This window comes from Cervus elaphus, chromosome 1 (genome assembly GCF_910594005.1).
Source record: "Cervus elaphus chromosome 1, mCerEla1.1, whole genome shotgun sequence".
In the NCBI taxonomy this organism is placed as follows: Eukaryota; Metazoa; Chordata; class Mammalia; order Artiodactyla; family Cervidae; genus Cervus; species Cervus elaphus.
The window spans coordinates 96,108,147-96,131,354 of NC_057815.1; the positions used below are offsets into that span (position 1 = coordinate 96,108,147).

Consider the following 23,208-nt stretch of genomic DNA (forward strand, 5'->3'; position numbering starts at 1 on the left):
TGCTGTCATTCTTCTGAGTCCAGTGCGAGCCACGTCCTCCTCTCCCCCTAGGAGTGCCCTCTGCTCTTTCCAGTCAATAGCAGCATGTTCATGAGTGGTTGCCTTTTCACTCCAGCTACTAGGAAGCTCCTTGGGAATACCATAGACACCATCTAGGCCTATAAATGCTTTTGATTCAAAGTGTGCAACGTCCATATTTGCGTAAAGATCTTATTTTTCTAAAACGATGACATCAATGTTATTCTTACATTTTGTGTCTCCTGAGAAAACTACTGGAGGTAGGAAACCCGAGGCTTTGCTTCTCATAGTTATTATCAGCTAGGGTTTTGTGTAACGCGTTATTTCTCAATGAGGGAATCACACACTCGCATTGCGTGGTCTTTCCTCCCCCCTGCTGCTCCAGGCCTGTGTCCCTGGGGTCGGGATTTAGGACTCGTGGAGGGCTGGCTTCAGTGGGAACTGGGTGATGGTTCTGCACCCTTCCTGTAACGAAACGTCTGGAGCCTGGAATTTTTGTGACTCTGGGATTCAGCAGTGTGACACCACTGCAGATGTCTTATCTATTCAAACGGGCCACCTAAAGAGAATCTGCACTCTGTAACTGTCCCCTTCCCCTGTCCCCTGTCCCTCTAAAGGATACACAATATCTATAGAGCTCCCAGATTCATCCACCTTGTTTGTTTCCACCTAAGATGTTTCATCTAACAATTATTTGCATCCCGGAAAGCAAAAACCCAGCAAACCGTGAAGCTCCCCACCAAACGGTATTGAAAGGGGAGAACTAGTCTCTCATACTAACTAGTCTCTGATAAGAAGCACCATTCTCTTTTGTAGCTATTTATTTGTTTGTCTAGCTTTTGGCTGCACTGCGCTGCGTGTGGGATCTTATCACCAGACTAGGGATGGAACCTACGCCCCCTGCATGGGAAGCGTGGAAACTCAAACCACTGGACCACCAGGGAAATTCCAAGAAGCACCAATCTCACAGCATCAGTCACAACAGCTGAGAGGCAGAAGCAACCTAAACATCCATTTGGAAAAAGAATATGTGGCTAAAGAAAATGCAGCATATCCATACAATGCAATGTGATTCAGTTTTTTTAAAAAAAAGGAAATTTTGCCATATGCTACAACATGGATGAAACTTGAGGACGTTAGGCTCCTATCAGTAGACTTCGACATTATTTGCCTCTGGTCACTGCTGAAATACACCAGTGACAAAGACAAACAACGTCCAAGTCTACTGATACGAGGGGTCTAAAGGAGCCAAATTCTCAGAGACCAGAATGGTGGTTGCCAGGGGCTAGAGGGAGAGGGAGCAGGGGTCTTGCTGTTTAATAGGTGGGGTGGTTCAGTTTTGCAAGATGAGTAGGTTCTAGAAATCTGTTGCATGACAACGTGCAGTCGGAGTACAGTAGCGCTACACACTAAACATGGTTCAAAAGGGGAGCTGTATATTTTTTTAACAATAATTCTTTAAAAAAAAAAAAAGCACCACTCATGGGCCACAAGTCTGTCCCAGGGATTTCCGAGGAGTGAAGTACTCACCCTAACCATACACAATGGGGATTGTTGTCCTCACTTCATAAAGGGAGAAAAAGAGAGGCCCACAGGCCCATCTGAACCTCCGGCCAGCTCCCTCCCGGCAGCCACGCTTTCTGACCACTGCGCACGCCTCACCCTCACGCGGGACTGGGCGGGTGGCCACCACTCCACAGACGAGAGCAGCGAATGGGAGCGTGAGCAGAGAGAAGGGTCTCTGGCTTTGCAAGGCCAGACTTCCCAGGTCTAACCACCTCCTCAACCACGTCAGCAGTCCCCTGCAGTACATTCCCCACTTCTTCCCTTGTAATAGCACCCCTGATACTTAGCCGGTTGGTTACCTGGCCACCTGAAATATAAAGAACTCCTCCCTTGAAATCTGCTGGGACCATGTGACTACCTTCCGGCTAATGGGAGGTAAGGAGAAGTATCATAGATAACCTCTGGAAAGTCCCTTTAAAAGAGGAGCACATCCTTCTTCAGTTCTTCTTCCTCCCCTCTACAGGCTGGAATAAAACATGATGGCTGGCGCTTGAGTGGCCATTATGGATCTTGAGGTAGAAACTGATATTAACCGGTAACCCCAACCATAGCACATCGATACAATCATGTAAGGCCCTTGCACACAAGGAGGGTATCTGACTTATCAATGATGCCTATGTTGCATATGAGAGAAATCTGAGGTCATCTCATTGGTCCTGACAGGCCTAGTAGGACCCAGATCCTTTAGGGCTGCTTGTTGGATGAAATCACAAGATTCCAAGTGTCCACAGAGAAAGCATAGAGGTTCTGAAGACAAACACTTACAAATTAGAAGCCGAGACCACTGACGTCTCCTGTTTCCCCATTCATTCATTCGACAAGTATAACGTGAGGGCTCATTATGTGCTGGGCACTCTGTGAACCTGGAAATACAGTGTCACGCAAGACAGAGCCCTGGTCCGCGAGGGCCTGGACTACAGTGGGCTCACGTTGTCTTCTTTCTGCTTCCTGCCGTGTGATAGGAAATGTCCCTCGCCCGTGGGAGGTGGGGGTGGGGGAGGGAATTTCTAAGCGGGGCCAAAGAGGGGTAAGAGGAAATTGCCCCTCCCCCGGGACTCCCAGGAGATCTCCTGAGAAAACCCATTTTGGGGCAACAGAGGAGACATTCCTCCCTCTTGTTCTGGCTTGCTCTGCGGGTGGGGGTGGAGCTGAGAGCTGCAATATGAAATCAATAAACGCACCTGAGAACCCACCAGTGGAGCCGGTTCTTTAAGTTTCTCCAGCGTCACAAAGGGCTCCAGCTGCCGAAAACGATTCCTGATATTAGTACTGGCCAAGGCCGTAAGAAGCTCCCCAGTGGGGACCTATATTTTCTAAGCCAAAATCATGGCACAATGTCTGAACAGCTCCTGTCCCTGTGAGGTCCATGACAACTGGAAAGTTTTGAAATCAGGGCTTTCTGCAGATACAGATTTGGGGCATAGGACATTGAATCATACTGGCTTGGCATGTCACCCTAAAATCCTTTTGCTGCTAGAAATTAATAAATCTAGCTGCTCGTTGCAACACTATTCACAATAGTTAAGATGTGGGAACAACTTAAATGTCCATTGACAACAAATGGATACAGAAAATGTGGTAAAAAAAAAAAATGTGGTAAAGGCACACAGTGGAATAGAATTCAGCCTTAAAAGCAGAAGGAACTTCCACAATGAGTGAAAACATGTGTGAACCTTGAGAATATTACAGTAAATAAAATAAGCCTATCGCAGAAAGACAAATACTGTGTGATTCCACTTATATGACATTTCCAAAATAGTCAAACTCTCAGAATCTAATAATGGAACAGTGATTGCCAAGGGCTGGAGGGAAAGAGAAATGGAAAATTACTAATCAACCATCATAAAGTTTAAATTAAGAAAGATGAATAAATTCTAGAGATCTGTGGTACAACATGGTGTCTATTGTCAATAATATTGCATTGTACACTTTAAAATCTGTTAACAGGGTAAATCTCATGTGAAATATTAAACATTCTTACCATAATAAGATAATTGAAAAAAAAAAATCTAGCAGTGAACTAACAATTGATCTTGTACTAAGTGTTCTGACTGTTGCCCCTGAGAAACTGTCATTCTGTCTGGGGAGATGTAACAAGGAAAAATTAAAAGGCACACTCTCTGCTCTCAGGGAGACTCTGGGCTTGACAGGGAATCAGACATAAACTAACGACTGCACGAGGCGGTAGCTGCAATTAGAAAGGCAGGTAGGGTTCAGTCTGGAAGGCATTGAATGCCACGCTAAGAAGTTTGGAATGTATTCTCTGTATGAAGGTCTAACCTAAATTGATGAAAGGTGGGCGCAATATGTAGTAAACAGACTCCAGAGGGTTCATAATCTTGAAATGTACATCAAAACACAAAATACAGATTTTTCTAGAAAGATCTACCTTACCCATAGATTTCATCAGCTTTTTAAAAAAGGGTCCTTAACCCAATAAAGGCTTTCCTGGCGGCTCAGAGATAAAGAATCTGCCTGCCAATGCAGGAGACACTGGTTTGATCCCTGGGTTGGGAAGATCCCCTGGAGAAGGAAATGGGAACCCACTCCAGTGTTCTTGCCTGGAGAATTGCATAGACAGAGGAATCTGGTGGGCTACAGTCCGCGGGGTTGTAAAGAGTCAGACACAACTTAGCAACTAAAAACCAACAACCCAATAAAGGTTAGAAAATGTGGTCTGGGCACTAGAGAACCATCCCAGTTTAAACTGGGCAGATGAATGGTCTGAGGTCCATGTTGTAGACTCACACTCTGAAGGAGGGGAGCTTGGAAGGAAGGCTTTTCAGAGGATGATCCAAAACCCCAGGGTGGATATTAAGCTGACAGGTGAATAGCATCTAAACGCACAGGATTCAGGGCAGTTCTGGATGAAAGTGGCATAGGGAAAGAACGGGAAAGATCAGAATTACGATCGGGACTCTAATGAGAAAGACGACAAAGAAAGTATGACTGACTTTCCAACAACACAATTTCTTAAAATTTGCCTTAGAGTCAGAGTGAATATTTTCACACCACCAGCCCAAAGTGCCTTCCAAACGACAAGGTCACCAGGCAGCTTGTCAGAACTTCATTTTGTCTGGGGTATGTTTTCATATGAGAGTCAGGTACACTATTTTCCACCTCTAAATCATGTGATTCACCTCTAGAAATTCTGTAGGATTCAAATGACTAGGAGGAAAACCTGCTCACTTGTTTAGCTTACATTTCTCTGGGGCACCTTAGAGCCTCCTCCGTCTTTGCGAAGGAAAACGGTCTCTCCTACCGTTCTATAGAATCCATGTTGCACGGGCTATTTCACCCCCAGAGCAGATGAGGAAGGGCAAAAATGACTTCGAGGTTTTCACCCTAAGCATCTGTGTCATGCTTTCAACTGCAAAATAGAACCTAGGAAAAGCAGCAGCTTTGTGAGGGAGACGAAGGTAAGATCATTGAATTGGATTTGGGCAAATTGAATCCAGGTATTTCTGAGACATTTTATCCACTAGGAACCCTCTGGCTGTGGGTGGCAGAATTCGTCTGAAACCGATGGAAGCAGAAGGAACATCCGGGTTTATATAACCAAAGACTCTAGAGGGTCTACTGTAGGTGTGGCTGGATCAGGCATATCTCTCTGCCCATCTCTTGCCTTCTTGTTCCTTAATCCATTTCCAGTTTAGGCTGATTCTCCTCCAGATGGCAGTGGTTATGACCTCCGGCACTTTCAAGTTTACCATCTCCTGCAGAACAATGCCAGCAACTCCACTCTCTCCAAAGTCCTGGCAAGCCTCTCAGGTCTAAATCTGATTGACTTTGATTAGATACCCGGCCTTGACTCAATTATTGTGGTTTAACTGGCTAAAACTTCTGTGGTTGACAGCCTCGAAGTTGCCCGCCCAGTGAACCTGCTTCCTAGATGATACTTTTGTGTCGTCTTCTCCTCTTGAGTAACTTACTTCTGACCAATCAAATATGGCAACATGGTGGTGCTGTCATTTCTGGGATTAGGCGGCAGAAGATTTTGACTTCCATCTTGCTAGCAGACTTGCTGGCTTTGCTGATGCAAGCCGCCACAGGGCAGACACCCACGTGGCCAGCAGCTGAGCGCGGCCAATCGCCACCGAAGAGCCGAGACCCTCAGTCCGACAGCCGTGAGGAACTGAATCCTGCCCACAACTCTGCAAGCATTGTTGAGCCTTCAGACGAGACCCGAGCGTTGGGGGACACTTTGGTCAAAGTCTCATGAGAGACCACGATCCGAGGACCCAGCCGAAGCCTGCCCAGATTCCCGACTTATAGAAACCGGGAGAAAATAAATGTGTGCTGTCTTAAGGCACTGAATTCTGGGCTAATTTGTCACACAGCCAGAGACGACTGATACACCTGGGCTCTGGGACTGCCCCCCGGAGGGGAAGACAAGGTCAGCCTTGCGTGAACCACGCAGAGGGAAGGCAGGGAACAGTTGTCTCTCCAAAGGAAAGCTAAGGGGCAGTTACCAGGTTCAGGATGGAGTCTGGGCAGGCAGAAACACCTGACACCTACCTCATATGCTGGGAATGCAAGGCGGCAGCTGGAAACACGCCCGGAGTTGGACTGGGCAGTGATGCACACACAGGTGACTGATGAAACTGCAGGAGTGGATGAGACTGCCCCCGAGCAGGGACGCGTGGAGGGCAGACCTCTCAGGACGAGCAGCCGTGAAGGGGGAGACGGGAGGCGAGGCAGTCATGCACCCGGCAGGGCAGGGGTCAGCATGGTGCCTCTGACAGTGATCGTGAACGGAATCGGCTTGTCTGCTCAGAAAGACAAGCATTTGAGGAGCTGCAGCATTCTCCTACAAACCTGGGCTTTTCTCTCTCTTTTTTTTAATGCGGACCATTTTTAAAAGCCTTTCTGGAATTCCTTACAGTTTTGCTTCTGCTTTCTCTTTGGGGTTTTTTTTGGCCGCAAGGCTGCGGGATCTTGGCTCCCTGACCGGGGATGGAACCCACATCCCCTGCATTGGATGGCAGTGTCTTAACCACTGGACCGCCAGGGATTTTTTTTCGGGAAGATGGAAATCTGGCTGTCCGTTCAGAAGTTAAACGTCGGAAAGACATCCACATCGACATGAGTATTAATATTAAAAGCAGGCAAAGGGATGATTTTGTCCCAGTGAGAAACCTCGAGGGAAGACGGAGGCCCTGGGCAAATGCGTGCAGAGCGTGTGCTTAGGCAGGAGGGGAAGGAAGAAGACCCAAGGGAAGGGACCCGAGAAGGAATCGCTGAAGAAATAAGAGGCAATTCAAAGTTGCTCTAGTCTCCTGGAAGCCACCAGAATTTCAAGATGGATGTAGTCAAGAGAGGCGGATGCTAAAGAGAGCTTGTGCGTGACCGGACTGAGCAAAGGGTGACGGACCAGGCTTGGGGGGTCGGGGGGGGTCCTAGTGGGAACCATTTCTGCAGAAAGGAGGGGCAGAGGCTGGACTGCACGGGCTTACGAGTGAGCGGGACGTGAAGGAGAGATGCGGAAAGCTGACTGGCTCTGTGAGAAGTGCTCGACTTGGCCTGATTTGAGCCTAGGTGTAGGCTGACGGCGAACGCCTCTGCTACATCTTTCCAGTCCCGTCTCGGGGCAATTTCAGTGGCCCTCCTTGAGGGCTGGTACAGCCTTCCGACACAACAGGGTCCCAAGCATCCACAGACCTTTGCTGTAATGAGCCGGCTAAGAAACAGACTAAGTTGGGCTGGCAGTGGGATCTCTGCGGTGGTGACCACTCAACCTGGCCACCGTAGTGCAAAGGCGGTCATAGGCAGCGTGTAACCAAGGAGCAAGGGCTGCGTCCCGGTGATGCAGATGAGAGAAGACACAAAACACCTCATTGTGGAAGGAGGGGAAAGGAAAGCGCTCCTCACGGAAAGGCCTGTGTCAGCTCGGGGAGTGAGGAGCCATGAAGCCTGGTCCCCTCCACTGACTTCAGTCGGAGAGGCAGCGTGTCTCCAATGTTTCGGAGTCAGTCCTTCCAAGGGGCAGAGGACTGGTGCAGAAGGTCTTGCTGACTCACAGTTACCCAGCTCTACGAGGTTCCGTTGTGGCTCAGCGGTAAAGAATCCGCCTGCAATGCAGGAGACATGTAGGAGACACGGGTTTGATCCCTGGGTCGGGAAGATCCCCTGGAGGAGGAAATGGCAATCTGCTCCAGTATTCTTGCTTGGAGAATCCCACGGACAGAGGAGCCTGGCGGGCCACAGTCCAGGGGGTGGCGGAGTTGGACACGACTGATCTCATGGACACGACTGATCTGTTGCACACACACATACCCAAGTAGAGATCTGGAGGGACTCTGGAGATCAGTGAGAAAGGCAGAGGGCCACCTCCAGAGTGACCCTGGACCCAGACGATGAGGAAGAGAGGCGACTGCAGAGCCCAGGAGCATTCCAGAACTCCCAGACAGGGGGACAGAATGTAGGGGCGGGGGCTGGAGCCAAATAGCTCCTGGTACCTTTTTTTTTACACTCCTGTAACAAGTTAGGATTTGAGAGTTGGACTATCAAAAAGCTGAGCGCTGAAGAATTGATGCTTTTGAACTGTGGTGTTGGAGAAGACTCTTGAGAGTCCCTTGGAGAGCAAGGAGATCCAACCAGTCCATCCTAAAGGAGATCAGTTCTGGGTGTTCATTGGAAGGACTGATGCTGAAGCTGAAACTCCAATACTTTGGCCACCTGATGTGAAAAGCTGACTCACTGGAAAAGACCCTCATTCTGGGAAAGTTTGAGGGCAGGAGGAGAAGGGGGACGACAGAGGATGAGATGGTTGGATGGCATCACCAACTCAATGGACATGAGTTTGAGTAAACTTAGGGAGTTGGAGACGGACAGGGAGGCCTGGTGTGCTGCAGTCCACGGGGTCTCAGAGTCGGAAACGACTGAGCGACTGAATTGCACTGATAACAAGTCAGACCATGTCTATCTGCTCCTGGCCCTCATTTCCCACCCCAACCCCAGATAAGCAGTATGGGGGATCTTAGTTCCTCAACCAGGGATTGAACCTGCACCCCCTGCACTGGAGGTGTGGAGTCTTAACCACTGGACCACCAGGTAAGTCTCCTGGCCTCCATTTTAAACTCCCAAGATGGAATAGAGTTTAAAATGTGATAAGTGAAAAAGGACATGGCAGCCCACTCCAGGATTCTTGCCTGGAAAATTCCATGGACAGAGGAGCCTGGAGGGCCTGACTGACGGGCTGAGCACAGACAGGAGTGAGAAAGGACCTTTGTGCGGCTCATTCCCGGCCCAGGGGATCCAGAGGCTGGACACGGAGCCAAGGCAGACTGAGGAGGGTCCATTCCCTAGAGGGGAACCAGGGGCCATTCTGCCCTGGGAAGGAGGTTGGTGGAATGCAAATGGGGGCCTGCAAACGAAGGTAGAAGCTGCAGAAGGCTGAGGGTGGAGGCGCTGGGAGCCTGATGAACTGCTGAGAAGCATCACTTCAGCAGGGAAAAGGGTTAGGGCATCTTCAGGAAAAATGATGTCAAAAAAGAAAGAAAGAAAGAAAGAAACATGATGTCACTGGAGCGGAGCCAGGCCCAGCGGGAAGTGTCCAAGGCTGCCACCACCTGTCTCGGCCTGACTTTCCATCCTGGTCATTCTCCTTCCTACATCCTGGGTTCCCACGGAATTGACAACCCCTTCTAAGCACAGATCACCGCCTCCCCACCTTCTAGACTTTGTGCTGCTGCCTCTTCTTGCCATTTCCTGGTCTTCCTTCCTCTCATCTTCTTGTCTTCTGTTTAATAACTAATTAAGCTGCGCCAGCCTTAGATGTGACAGGCGGGACCTTTGATGTTCGTTGAAACACACAAGATCTTTAGTCATGGCCTGAAAACCCTTAGGCACGCGGGCTCTAGTTTCCTGATCAGGGATCGAGCCTGGGCCCCCTGCATTGGAAGCATGGAGTCTTAGCCACTGGACAAGGGAAATCCTCGTCTTTTTTCCTTTAAATCTTCTTTCGTCTTCAAGTCTTAGATGCTACTTCCTCCAGGAAGCCTTCTTAGATTCCCTTCCCCACTGGGAGCCATCCTTGCCTCCTCTGAACTCCTGTCCCTGGAGCAGTCTTTTAGCAGTTTTCACCTATAATAACGCAGTGTTGAGCACAGAAGCCGTTCCCCAGGCAGCTCTGGGTCGTCCCCTTACCCACAGCACATTGCCCGGCCAGATGCCCTCCAAGAGGACAAATACCGTTCCAGCTCGAGCAGGTGCTACAGCCCCTTTTAGCAGCCCGTGTGGCTCCGCTCTCTCCGCTGGCTTAGGGCCCTGTATTCACCAGTCCTTGCCTGTAACCACCAGAGTTCTGGACACCCACACCCTGGTCCACTCCACCTGCAGAAGCCACAGCCGCTTGCTGACTCGGCCTCCTGGTCAACCCGAGGATAAGCCCAGAGTCAGTCTTCTGCCTCACGGCTCCCGCTCCTCATGCTGGGGGTGGTGCACACCGGGCTCTCTGAACCACCCTGATTTAGGACACATACTCTGAGCGGCCCATGTCCTCGTCACCCTGGCAGACCCGGGAGCTCAGCCTCTCCCATGGGAGCCGGCTGTCCCTCAGTATCAGCCAGGTTGGGGGAATTCCACCCCAGGTCCTTTATGTCCTGGGTCAGAGAAGCGCATTTATTGAATGAACTTAATAGTGTGTGTGGCAGCAGGGGGGTGGGGTGGCGGGCTCACAAAAGCTCTGAAGAGGACGTCCCTCCCGGTCCAGTGATTAAGACACCATGCTTCCACTGCAGGGGACATGGGCTCAATCCCTGGTCCGGGAAGTAAGATCCCACACGCCTTGTAAAGCTCAGAAAAAATGTACCAAGTGCTGTGCGCCCTTGGTGATTTGGTGGTTTAGGCGCTCAGTCGTGTCCAAGTCTTTCGACCCTATGGACTGTAGCCCGCCAGGCTCCTCCGTCCATGGGACTTTCCAGGCAAGAATACTGCAGTGGGTTGCCATTTCCTTCTCCAGGGGATCTTCCCAACCCACGGATCCAACCCCTGGTCTCCTGCATTGGAAGCGGATTCTTTACCCGCTGAGCTACCAGGGAAGCTTTGGCCAAGGAAATCCCCCACCCTAACTCCGGTCAACATCTTGGTGTTTATCCTTGGAAAAACATAAAGGTTGGGCAAACTTGCAAATCCTCTACTACCCCTAACCTTCCCCGCCGTGGGTATGTGTAATCTCAGCTCCCACAGAGCAGGTCGACAATCCGACAGTGGTAAGGAAAGCATTCCTGACCAAGGTGGCCTCACTTTCTGGACACTGACGCACGTTGGATCTGGAGGACTTTGCACCTAGGGACAAGGAGAAAAGACTTTCTGCCAAGCAAGAGTCCTAGAATGCTCTTCACCAGCAGGAACACCGGCACTCTGGACCTGCAGTGTCCAAACTGGTGTCACTGGTTAGATGTGGCTATTAGAAGTGATTAAAATGCGATAGTATCAGAACCCCATTTCCTCAGTCATAGTCTTGGAAAAGACCCTGAAGCTGGGAAAGATTGAGGGAACGAGGAGGAGGGGGTGACAGAGGAGGAGACGGTTGGATGGACATGAGTTTGAGTGAGCACCGGGAGTCGGTGATGGACAGGGAAGCCTGGTGTGCTGCAGTCCGTGGGGTCGCAGCGAGTCGGACAGGGCTGAGCGACTGAACAACAGTCATAGTAGCCAATTTCAAAGGGCCAGTGGCTGCAGGTGGCTAGTGGTCACCACACTGGGCGGTACAGTAGAGATCATTTCCATCCTCACATAGAAACTTCTATAGGAAGTTCTGGGTCAAACTTTTGTAAATCAGGAAACAAGCCCAGAGAGGAGCCCGTGACCTCGTGAAGCATGTTAGGGCAAACCAGGGCCCAGAATAACGGGACCCCCACGTCCAGGCCTGGCTCTCTGCCCGGCTCCCTCGTTCCCCCGTGCCTGTCTGGGTTCCCAGCTCCGAGTGGGCCCAGTACTGGGCCGGGCGGGGCTGGGCGGGCTGGTCCCGGGGGATCTGTGTGAGGAGCAGCGCTCCAGATGCTGCACATTCCTGGTAGGGTCAGACCTGCCCCGCGGCAACCAGGGGCTGAGGCAGCTCACAAGGGCCCAGATCTTTCCGGAGCTGCCCTCTTCCTGCCCAGCCCAGGGGGCTGGCTGCTTCAGCAGCGCTGCTCCGATCGCCTGTGCTGAGGCTGAACGGCCAGGAGGGTCCCGGTTGGAGAGGGACTTCGGCTCATGGGGCGTCGGGAGGCGGGCAGGAAATCGCACCTCTCGCGTCTCCTAGGGTCTCCGACTCCGGCACCAGGGGCATCCGCGAGCCCGGCTTCGGGAGCCGCGTTTGGCGGGAACCGGGTCCGCCCCTCACCTGCAGCCGGATGGGGGGCGTGATGGAACGAGCCGGGAGGCCGACCTCCCGGGGTGGGGGGCTGCGCGTGGAGTGTGGGGGGGAGGCCCGCGGAGGGGGCGCCTGGGAGCGCCCCGACCTCGCCGGCCGTGGGGGGGCGCGGGGGAGGGGGGTTGGGGGCGAAGAGGGGAGCCCGGCAGCCAATGGGCGGGAGGATCTCGTTTCAAAAGGGTGAACCCGCAGCCAATGGGAGCCTGGGGCAGCGGATCCTGCTCACTCCATTCAAGAATCCCAAGTATTCAAGATGGACGGCAGGGAGTGTGGAAGGAGAAGGGGGCGCGGGGGGCCCGGCGCGGGCGCGGCGCCCGGCGCCCCCCGCCCCCGCCTCGGCCGCGGCCGCCGCGGGGCCCGAGCCCGGCCCGGGAGGGCGGCTGGCGGGGGGCGGGGGGCGGTGGGGGCGCGGGGGGCGAAGCCGGGGCGGGGAGGGCAGAGAAAGGGCCCGGGAAGAGGGAGGTGGCGGGCCGAGGAGCGGAAGGAGGCGCGGCGTGTAGGTATCGGGGCGCCCCGAGGGCCAGCGCCGCGGACGGGGGGGCGCATCCTCTCGGGGAGGGCCAGGGGCGGGCCGGGCCCTCCTCCGTCTTCTCTCCCCCCGCGGTCTCCTCGCGCGCGGGCATCTCTTCTGGTTTCTTCTTTCGCCGCAACTGAACGGGGAAGCAGCAGGCGTGTCGGGCTGGGTGGCTCCTTGCGCCTTTCCAGTGGGGATGTGGTGGGGCCGGGCCGGGGGGGCTCCGCTGGGCCATCTGTGTGTGTCCGGGCGTGCGTGTGTGTGTGTCTGTGTGCAGGGTGTGTGTGTGTGTGCGCGCGCGCGCGTAGGGTGTGTGTGTGTGTCTGTGTGTGCGCGCGCAGGGGGGGTGTGCGCGCGCGCGCAGGGTGTGTGTGTGTGTGTGTGTGTGTGTGTGTGTGTGTGTGTGTGCAGGGGGTGTGGGGCACAGGGGACTTGGCGGGGGCGTTGAGGGGGGAACGCAGGGGCCGCAGGGCTAAAGCCAGCGCGGAGTTGTGCGTCGGGAGAAGTTGTGGGACGAGCCGGGGGGCTGCGCGCGGGGGTGAGGCCCGCCCCTGCCTAAAGAGTTGCGGGGCCTGGAGGGGTGGCTGTGAGCGCCAGCTGCGGGCTCCCCCCCACGCACGGCGTCTGGGTAAGTGTGTAGTAAGCTGAGCCTTGCAGCAAGTGTGGCTGGAGTGTGTGTGCGCGCGCGCCCGTGTGTGGTCCAGCCTCAGGTGTGTGTGTCCCGGGGGCGGGGGGTGGGGCGCGCAGAGCTGGGTGTGGAAGGAGGGCGCGCCCCCCGCCCCCCGCGCCCCGTTCCCGGGACCCTCCGAGCTGCCCCTCCGGTCGCCATGGCCGCGGGCCCGGCCTGCCCCGCCGCTCCCGCCGACCCTCCACCTGCCCTTTCTCTCCCTGCCGCGGGCCGGGCCCCATCCCCCGCTGCTCCGGGGGGCCGGGGCCGGAAGATGGTGGCCGGTGAGGAGGGGGGCGCGGGGAACTTGAGCCGCCCCTCCCCCGTTTCCTCCTCGGCCTCCACGCCCGCCTCCGCCAGGAGCCGGGGGGCGGCTCCCGGGCCCGGGGCGGGGGAGGGCCCCGCCGGCAGCCGGAGCGCGGGGCCGGCTCTGGGGGGAGGGGCCGTGAGAGCCGCGGAGTCCGGCCCCGCCCCCCACCCGGTTGCGATCTGGGCCCCCTGGGGGGCATCTCCCCCGGGCCTCCAGGAAGCTGGCTGGCCCGTCCTCCTGGCCCCTCGGCCCCTTGTTGACACGATCCGGTTCCCCACCGGGACGGCTTTGCTCAACCCAAGAGCAGAGGCTGGTGACCGACCCTCGCGGGCCTGGATCTCCGTCCATTAGAACTGTGGGCCTGGGGCCCTGATTACAGGAACAGACTGCCTGGAAAGGCCGGGGGACAGACTCTCCTGCTTCCTGAGCTAGTGGGAGGGAACCCCCCCCCCCCCGTAAGAGCTCCCAGCGGAGAGTGCACAGGGCATCCCCCAGAAGCCTTTCTGATGGGGGCACCCCGGAATTCCCCCGCAGCCCCCGACCCCCTCGGGCTAGCCAGGAGCCTGCCACCCCACACCTCTGCCGAACTCTGAACTTTTGGTCGGTCTCAGGTCGGGGCTGTAAGCCCTTTAGACCTGGTAGGATGGGGACGTCTGAAGATGCCGGTGAGCTTGAAAAACCCCCCGAACCGGAGTCCCTGGATAAACAGGAAACAGATTTTGACCCCACTGCCAAGGCAAGCCTGTCTCTAATGGCGAGGGAATGAGCCGCACCGTTTTGCTCAACGCTGAATCCACTCAGTGGATTTTGAAGGCCTCAGAGAGGAGCTGCCTAGGCGGGACTTGACCCACAGCTTCCGCCTGCAGGCCTGGGGGTCTCTCTGTGTGGCCTGTTCTCCCTCATCCGAGACTGTCCCGTGAAGGCCTAGACCTTCCTTTTATCTAAACTAAAAGGAGAGAGAGCTTTAGAGTGGGAAGAAAGCTCTGTGGTCTGGGCCAGCCAGCTCCTCTCTGGAGGGAAGCTGACAAGAGCTACAAATCCAGGTAAACCCGGCTTGACATCACCTCCGGATCTGGGGGCGGGGGTGTCTCCCAGTCATCTTCCCGTGAAGACGGAATGCTAGGCTGCTTCACTGGACTCTGTTCCCCCTGCCCTGAAACCTCCGGGAAAGGTGGTCTCCATGTTAGGAAGGAGATGAGGAAGAAGACAGGAGGAGGAGTGGAGGAAAACCAGAAGGGGCACTAGAGAAAGGAGGGGAGCTGGCTGAAGGCAGGAAGCGGGGAGAGCCCAGGGGCCAGGGAGGGGGCCGCGCCCCTCTGCTGCGGGCCGGAGCTCTTTTCACATTGTGCTACTGTCTGCACCTGCCACTAGCAGTGCAATGTTAAAAGGGCATCGGCCGTGCAGCGCTACCCGCGCCGGCTGCCTCCCGGGCATCGACCTTCCTCTCCTGCCTGGGCGCCCCTCAGCCACCCTGGCGGGAATTTACAAGGCCACCCCCCCCCCCCCCCCCGAGTAAATCAGAGGAATAGCTCACACTTCCACGTGCAGTCCATGTGCCAGACACCAAATGCATCATGGTGGGCCCTCGGGTCTGAAAAGTAACAGCCCCATTTTACAGATGGAAAAACTGAGTCAGGAGAGACTTAAGCAGCACGGCCAGAGTTTGACAGTGCTTAACACTTCCGAGCCTAGATCTAATCCTGTCCTAAATCACAGCTCACCAGTCTTGGAGAGGGTTGAGGAAGGTTGTTGGAGCTGAGGGGTAGAGGGTTTTTGGTGCCACCTGCTGGTTGTAGAAGAGTGTCTTCCAAAGGTTCAAGGCTTTAAGGAGGAAAGGAGTGAGTGACTGGTTGGCTGCAGGGTTCCCAGACTCAGCTTTTGATTGGAGGCTGGGTGGAGAAGATTGAGTCACTGTTAGGTCTAGGGTAGCCCTCCATGAGAAAAAGGCGGGGGGGTGCACAGGCAAGGAAAAAAGGCTAACCCAGAAGGACTGCACCCCGGGGTCAGGGACCGGGGTGCCCCTGGCATTCCATGCCTGCAGCTCCTTCCCTGGCTCTCAGGCACAAAAAGGAGACCTTCTCTCCACCTACCCTTCTTGGTCACAGGGTACTTGACACCTGTCTGATCATCCAAAGTTTGGATGGTCCCGCCCCATGGCCTGATCGCAAAGATTGCATAGGATCCCTTGAACCCAACTCGCAGAATGATTCTTCCAGGAGAGATTACAAAGAACTGAGAGCCGTGGGCGCTGTTTTACTTTCCTGTTTCCCACAGGTCCTAGTTGGCTTCATAAGTAAATTAAGAGAGATGCAGATTTGGGGAGCTTTAAGAAGGCAGCTAGTTTGTGCCTGATGTTCAAGGTCAGAAATTTTCAAGGACAAGCCTTCCTGAACTTTGGTGCAAGAAGTGGGATTGAGAAGGACAGGGTTTCTGGGTCCCTTGCTGGAACCTGAGAGAAGGCTCTGGGCATCACCAGGCAGGCTGGGACGGACCACCCTGAGTCCTCCCAGATGGGGGTGCTGGGACGAACCCTGAGGCCTCCCAGATGGGGGTGCTGGGGCGGACCCTGAGGCCCCTCAGATGGGGGTGCTGGGCATCATTCCTTCAGGGCTTGATTTGCCTTCTAGCACCTGTGTGCTAGAAGCTCTTCTGCCCAAACAGCCTCTTCATTCTAATGTTGACAATAGTATCTGAGACTCCAGTTAGCTTTAAGTCTGTTTTTTTTTCATTCTTAGCGTTTCTACTTGAGCCTCTTTTGGGGCACAAAAAAGCCATTTGGTGATGCGAGTCCACTTGTTAAAGGACAAGACATTTTCAGTGTTGACTCAGTGCCCTTGGGATGGAATCCTTGAGCGTTTCATGGCCCCAGCCTGTCTTTCCTGGGCTGGCTCACCTCTCATCCACTCGTATCTGTGCTCCAGTTTAGGAAAGAAACTTTTATTTCCTCTTCACATTAACTAAACTTGAGCCACCTGACACGGTTCTCTCAGCCTGAACTATCCCCCTCCCCTTACTCTTCCTTTCTGCTCACCCAACCTCCCAGCTTTCAAGGCCTTTCAAAGTCATCACTTCTGCAAAGGCTTCTTTCCTCAAATCTAGCTGAAGCCTCTACCACGAGCCCTGAGCTTACTCCCCCATCACCTTCTCCTGGAATTCCCTGCTTCTTGTCTGTCCTCCTGCTGCACTAGACAGGAAGCTCCATGAAGTCAGGCCACGACTGCCTTCTTCTCCACTGCTTTGCCAGTGCTAAACAAGGCCTGGCAAGGGAGACGTGCTCTTACAAACATTTACAGTACCAATGAATGAATGTGGAAATAACAAGCTAGCTTACCAAAAAAGATTTTTATGATTCATCCAATCCTCCCTGCAGTTGTCAGTGACCCCACAACAATAAGAATTTCACAGCACTGCCAACAATTGCACTTGGGTCACATGGTTGCATTGATGCTGCAGTGTTGAGCTATTTTGTTCCAGTTTGTATCCGCTGCCAGGGCAGCACCTTGGCTGATCGATTTTCCTTTTCGCTTTAAGAGCGGCCACGAGCTGACCAAAAGATTCCAGAACCAGGCTGAAAGGCAATGGGACCTAAGAAAGCGCTTGTTCTGGAATGAATCTCTTCAAACCAGGCAAAAGTGGATTCCTTGCCAAGAGCTCCAAAAGAAAGAAGCTGTTAAGGATGCTCCTGCTGGAATCTCACTCAAAAAAAACAACAAAAAACAAAACCATCTCAGAAGCAAAACCTCACCTGAATCTCCATCCCCTGGTGTCTTGCCATAGACAGAGCAATTGCTGCCCCCTAGGGGTAAAAGGGCGGGTTTCTCTGGTGGCTGAGGTGGTAAAGAATCTGCCTGCAATGCAGGAGACCTGGGTTTGATCCCTGGGTCCGGAAGATCCCCTGGAGAAGGAAATGCCAACCCACTCCAGTATTCTTGCCTGGAGAATCCCATGGACAGAGGAGCCTGGCGGGCTGTAGTCCACGGCATTGCAAAAGAGTCGGCTTAGCTACTAAACAGCAGCTGAAGGGGCAGGCCTGGGGCGGGGGTGTGCAGGGGACGGTCTGTGGTGCCTGCCAAGAAAAGTCAGAGGACCGACTGCCTCACATGTTGCTTTCCCCTTTTTATTAAAAATAGACCCAAACACTTTATATATCATACAAAAGTTTCGTTCGCTGGTGGCAGCCGCGAGGACGCCTAGCCTCGTGGCACTGATCCCCCACCTTCCCTCCCAGGGCCTGGGTCCCAAGGAGCAGTAGCCCGGCCTCGGAGGATGCCCACCAACCCTGCTCGCTCTGGAGACTGCCAGCCGGGGGTGCGGGCTGTTTCTGGGGGCACCTCCCCCCACCCCACCCCATGGCAAAGGTCAGATACTCAAAAGTGCCTCTTCAGTGCCAAGTAAACTACCAAGTGGAGTGAAATGCAAACCCCTGGGATGCTTTGATGGTCTCCCAGGGCCTGGGACTCGGGATTTTTTTTTTTTTCTTCCGCGTCCCCCCCACCCCCCCCACGAATCCTGGCTCCTGCAAATGGGGAGTGGGAAACGTCACCCTGAAGAGACTCCTGTGCCTCCGGCGTCTGAGGTCAGCATTTCACCCCACCTTGAGCCTCTCTTCTCACCTGCTATTCTGTGGCCTAGGATCTCCCAGCGCCAGGACTCGAGGTTGGGCCTCTGTTCGCTCGCAGAAGTGGAGCAAACACGGCTTCCTCCCGGGGGTCCTCTCTGCCTGGTCTCCGCCCCGCCAGCCCCTCGGTTTTCGGGATCTTGGGGCGACAAGGCCCCACGGCCATCCGTTTCCCCCCGTTTCTGTCTCTCCCTGACTGCTGCCCACGCTTGAGCCTTCAGCACCCCTGGGGTACCCCCGACCCCCATTCCAGAGGGGCCTGGGCACGATGGGGGGGCGGCGGGGGGAGGGGCGGCGGGAGCAGGGTCCCCCCCAGGGGTGGGGCAGTACTCATGCTGGTGTGGACGCGCGGCCGGGCGGGGGCGGGTGTGGGAGCGTGGGGCATGCGTCGGGAGGGCAGAGGCCGCCGGAAACCCTCAGTCCCAGCCGTTGTCCTTCACCATGTGCGACATCTCAATGATGTACTTCCCCTCCTTGTACTTCTGGCTCGTCTCAAAAGCCTGCTCCTGGCGGAGGGGAGGCCGGCAGTGTGGGCCGGCGGGCCGCCTACCGCCGCCGGCCTAAGCCCTCCCCCCAGCCGGTCCCCCTACTCCTAGCTCCCTCCTCCCTCTGGGTCAGGCAGACACCTGACGGGTAGCCACTAGGGCCTGGGGGGGGGCATGGAGAACCCCCCCCGCCGCCTCAGGGCCCCCCCCGCCTCAGGGGGCGCCCCCCTCGCCTCAGGGCCCCCCCCCCGCCTCGGGGCCCCCCCCCCCGCCTCGGGGGGCCCCCCCCCCGCCCCCGGACTTACATATTTCCAGCCCAGGGTGGTTTTGCAGCTCTCGCAGAAAATATCAGCTACCGAGTGCAGCCCGGTGAGCAGGAGGCGCTGTTCAGCTGGCCCGCACCCCACGTTGACCCTGGGAGACGGGAAGGACCCAGCACACGGGGCGGGGGGTGTCACTCCATCAGCGCACCCCCAAACAGCCCAGAGGGCCCAGCATCTGGAGACCGCGCGACCACCCAGCCGAGGGCCCTGCCTCCAGCACCCCACCCCTTGGTGTCTAGCACCTGGCGCCCCAGTTCTCCCGGACTCCCCACCAAAGAGCGGCAGACCGGGCTTCCGCCAAAGGAAAGGCAAAGCCAGAGGGCGCAGGGCACCCCCTTCAGGCGGCTCAGCCCCTCTTTCCAGAGAGGGAAGCTCCTCACCCGCACCGGCACACGCGCACAAGGCAGAGGGTAGACTCACACGGAGTTAAACAGGTAGGCTCGGCCATGGCTCCCCTGGAAGGACTGCGGAGACACAGGGCGGATGGTGACTGCGGGAGCCCTTGACCCCGGGGTCACGCGCTCCCTGAATCCCCCGCGGGGGCATGGAGGAGGGAGGCCAGGCCTCCTGACCTCACCCCTGGGTGATGTTTGGAGGAGCCTGAAGGCAATGGCACCCCACTCCAGTACTCTTGCCTGGAAAATCCCATGGATGGAGGAGCCTGGTAGGCTGCGGTCCATGGGGTCGCTAAGAGTCAGACATGACTGAGCGACTTCATTTTCACTTTAATGCATTGGAGAAGGAAATGGCAACCCACTCCAGTGTTCTTGCCTGGAGAATTGCAGGGATGAGGGGAGCCTGGTGGGCTGCCGTCTATAGGGTCGGACAGAGTCGGACATGACTGAAGCGACTTAGCAGCGGGGGCGGGGGGATGGAAGGGCGTTACCTTGGAGATGAGCTCGTCGTGTTTGGCCAGGTGTGCGCGGCAGTGGACGCAGCTGTAGGTGCGGTGGCAGCGAGGCAGGTAGCTGCGGAAGGTCTTGGCGGGGAGGCAGGCGGGGGCCGGGCCAGGGTCGCAGCTGGGCATGACGGGCTGGAGGACGATGCCCTGGCGGGCGGGGGGCGCGGGCGCCGTGCAGCCCCCGCACAGACGGTCGCAGGTGAAGCAGCGGAGCAGGTTGGCTAGAGCCGTGTTTCAGGGCGGGAGCGGTGCGGGGGGGCTGCCGGGCCAGGGCCCCCCCAGACGTGAGCCAAGCAGAAATGGAGGTCACCTGGGAAGGAGGGGAGCGTCACCAGCAGGGCCGGGGAGCCCATGCCGGGGGCGCGGAGGAGCCGGGCGCCCGCGATCACTTCCACTCCTGCTTCACCCGTCCGCGACAGCCCCGCTCCTCGCGCGCTCACACTGACTGCCACCCGGGCTGACCGTCTGCTCGCGCTGGCCCCCCAGCGGATGGGGGCCTCAGTCCGAGAGACGGTGTCTCGCCCTCCTTGGGGCCAGAGCCGGCCTCCACCATTTTCCACCGGGAGCGGCCCGCTGCCATGGGAGCCGCGTCACTGTCAAATGCTCCTTCCTCCCTCGCTTTTCCGTGCTTTTGTGAGGATGCATCCCACGTGCGCTGCAAGGCTTTGTGTCTCGGGGGCTCAAAGCCTTGAAAAAGCTGGGGTGCCCGCCGGTCCTTCCTTCCGTGACCTCGGTTTGCAAGGTAACTGGCCCCAGCACACGATTGGTGTGGGTGGGAGGAGCGTGATGAGAAAGGGAAGGCGCGCGGGCATGTACAGACACGCACCCTCCGCGCCGGTCCTCTCGGGCGGCGGGGCTCCAGAGCCTGATGAACGTTACTGTGGCACCAAAGGCCTCGGACGGGGCTGCTGCCCGGTCCTGCACTTGGGTCCGCTCATTCTGGCCCGGGAGCATCACTGGGCTTGTCTTCTCAGCCTCTGAGCTCCTCTGTCTCTCTCTACTGCCCTCTAGGATGGTTGCCTTGGCTCTGAGCGAAGCACCCAGCCTAGGAGAGAAACGATCTTCCCTTTGGGCGCGTCTGACCGCTGGGGCCAATGGCAAGTAGGGCCGGTGTCGGGCAGGCCGGCGGTCCCGGGCCGTGTTTGCGGGGCGGGCGCGGTGTCTCGTGATGGGCAGCGTCAAAGCCCCGAGCTTTGCGGGCACAAGGCGCAGGGTGTTTCTTCCCTCTCCTCCCAGGGCCTGGGACTCAGTGGGTGACGCGAGATAAAAAGAATTGCGTGGTTCTGATTAAGAATCTTGAGGACGATTCGCAGGCTTCAGCCCCAGAGTTGGCCGCGGGTGCTGGAGGCAGGGATAAGGCGGGAGGTGTCCTCTGCCGGTCCTGATAAGCCAGGGAGCCTCGGCCCGCTCCTTGGTGGGGCCTGCAGGCCGGCTCTGGGTGGCTTAGCCCCGGTCTGCTTCGGGGATGCCAGCCGGGTGCTCTGGCAACAGTAGGCAGAGGAGCCGGGGCGCACAGGCTCCGTCTTGCCCTCCGCGGGGGCCACCAGCACCCCAGCTATGCCAGCATTGCCTGGGGCCGCCAGGTGGGCTCTCTGCAAAGCCTCCCGGCAGAGGGCATGGGCCGTTTCAGGCCCTCGGCCCCTGGGGGTCTCAGGAAGAGCACCCTGGGCTGAGTTCAGGGTGACATTGGGGTCCTCACCAGCAGAACACCGTCCAGCCTCCGCTGGACACGTCTGCTTTCAACTTTGCCCGCCAGTGAGTTCCCGGCGGCGAGCTCCACCTGGAGCGCCCCCCCCCCCCACCTTCCCGGGGCTCGGGGAGGGGGCAGGACCCCCAGCCTAACCCCGCCTGTCTCCCCTGCTTCCCCATCCCGCCCAGGGGGGGCTGCACAGACAGCCCCTCTCGGGGGACGGGGGCAGGGGGCGTCAGGGTGACTTCTCCCCCCATCTCAGATGACCGGGAGAAGCAAGGGGAGCCAATGGCGGGGGCAGAAGCGCGCCGGGGTGCGGACGGCCCCCAGAGTGAGCCGCGGCTGGACCGTGGGAGGCGGGGGGAGGGAGGGGTTGCTGAGCAAGCGGCGCTGACGGCAGAGGCGGAGGCTGGCGGAGCCAGGTGCGAATCCCGTGCCTCTTACGGGGGAAAAAAAGGAAAAGGCAAAGAGGGAGGGGGACACCTGCTCACAATGGATGCTCGCATCTGCTCGGAGGCCGCGGGCCCCCCCGAAGGGCTGGCATTCTCGGTACGGTATGGTCCCAATGATGAGCCGCGCAGCAGGTTCCCGGGGCGGACTGCGGGGGGGGGGGGGGCGCACCCCAGCGGCCAAACAATATAAACAGGGCTGCTTGATCAAACAGGGGTGCCTGAGGCTGCGGCCAAAGTTGCCGGGAAGAGCTCACGGAGGGATGAGGCGGGGAGGGGGAAGGGAGGACAAAGGGTGGATGGAGAATGCTTTGGCGAGGGGGGGAAGCCACGCGCAGCCCGAGGGGGAGACGCACAGAGGGGAAAGGTGCGCTTGGAGAAGGGCTGCCCCCTCACCTTGAGGCCGGCTCCAGAGATCTCCGTCTATCTCCCCCTCTCTCTCTCAATCTCTCTGCGCTCTCTTCGCGGCTCCTTCCGCTCCTTCAGTGGGGAAGGGGCTGGGGGCGGGGGGCGGGGAGGGTGGTGGTGAGGGGCTCCAGACCCGGGCTGCCAAGCTGGCCCAGCTGCGGGGGGCGGGGGGCGGCCAGAGGCGGCCTCCCGCCGGTACCCCGGTCTGTGGGTGAATGTAGCTGTGTGTTGTGGGACTGCATCATAACACTGTGAGTCATCCGGGCCCCCACCCCCCTCACCTCCCACGTCAGAGCGGGGCTGGGAGACACAGGAGGCGGGCTGGGAGGCAGGCAGCGGGCAGGCGTCGAGGGCTGGGGCAGAGATGCGCGGGGTGGGGGGGTGGGCCGAGCCAGGGGCGGGCAGGGAGGGGAGCCGGGGTGCTGGGGAGGAGGGCCCCGTGGCCAAGGAGACCGCCAGAAGCTGGGGGGAGGACAGGGCTGGGCAAGGATGGAGTCCGCGGTACGGGTGGCAGGGCTGGACCAAAGACCGAGAGGCTGAGAGCCGGGTGCAGAGTCAGGACCCACCATGCGCGCACAGGCAAGATGCTACATTTCCCATTTCAGCTCTGATACGCAGGGGAAAGAAAGCCATATTAATCGTCACAGATGGCATGGAACGCCCCCAAGCTTGTACCAGGCGCTTCCAAGCATCAAAGCCTCCGGTCCAACACCCCTCGAAGGAGTCACAGACCAAAAATGACCTCTGACAGGCAGAAACCTCTTATTGACTACCTCCAAATGACCTGTGCTTCACGCACAGAGACACCCATGTTACATAAGATTCTCTGCTGGGCTCTAAACTTTGAGGCAGGTCCTCTGGGAAACTCTTCTCTGCATCCCAGGACTGCAATGCCAAGT

At 57.0% G+C, this 23,208-nt stretch overlaps 1 protein-coding gene across 1 annotated transcript; it reads right to left on the minus strand.

Annotated features, from left to right (window-relative positions):
• Positions 1-17,531: 17,531 nt before the first annotated feature.
• Positions 17,532-22,647, minus strand: YPEL4 (yippee like 4). The gene is made up of 5 exons (XM_043913945.1): positions 22,298-22,647; positions 19,748-20,072; positions 19,282-19,325; positions 18,844-18,952; positions 17,532-18,559 (listed from the first exon to the last, which is right to left on the minus strand). The coding sequence occupies exons 2-5, from the start codon at positions 19,886-19,888 to the stop codon at positions 18,470-18,472; spliced, it is 384 nt and encodes a 127-aa protein (XP_043769880.1). The 5' UTR covers positions 19,889-20,072; positions 22,298-22,647; the 3' UTR covers positions 17,532-18,469.
• Between the last annotated feature and the right edge of the window lie 561 nt (positions 22,648-23,208).

Excerpts from the sequence above, each read along its gene's own strand:
- YPEL4 (XM_043913945.1), bottom strand. The coding sequence starts at position 19,888 with ATGCCCAGCTGCGACCCTGGCCCGGCCCCCGCCTGCCTCCCCGCCAAG. Across the intron at positions 19,326-19,747 it reads ACGACGAGCTCATCTCCAAG|TCCTTCCAGGGGAGCCATGG; the intron begins GTAACGCCCTTC and ends GTGTCTCCGCAG. Across the intron at positions 18,560-18,843 it reads CCACCCTGGGCTGGAAATAT|GAGCAGGCTTTTGAGACGAG; the intron begins GTAAGTCCGGGG and ends CCCCTCCGCCAG.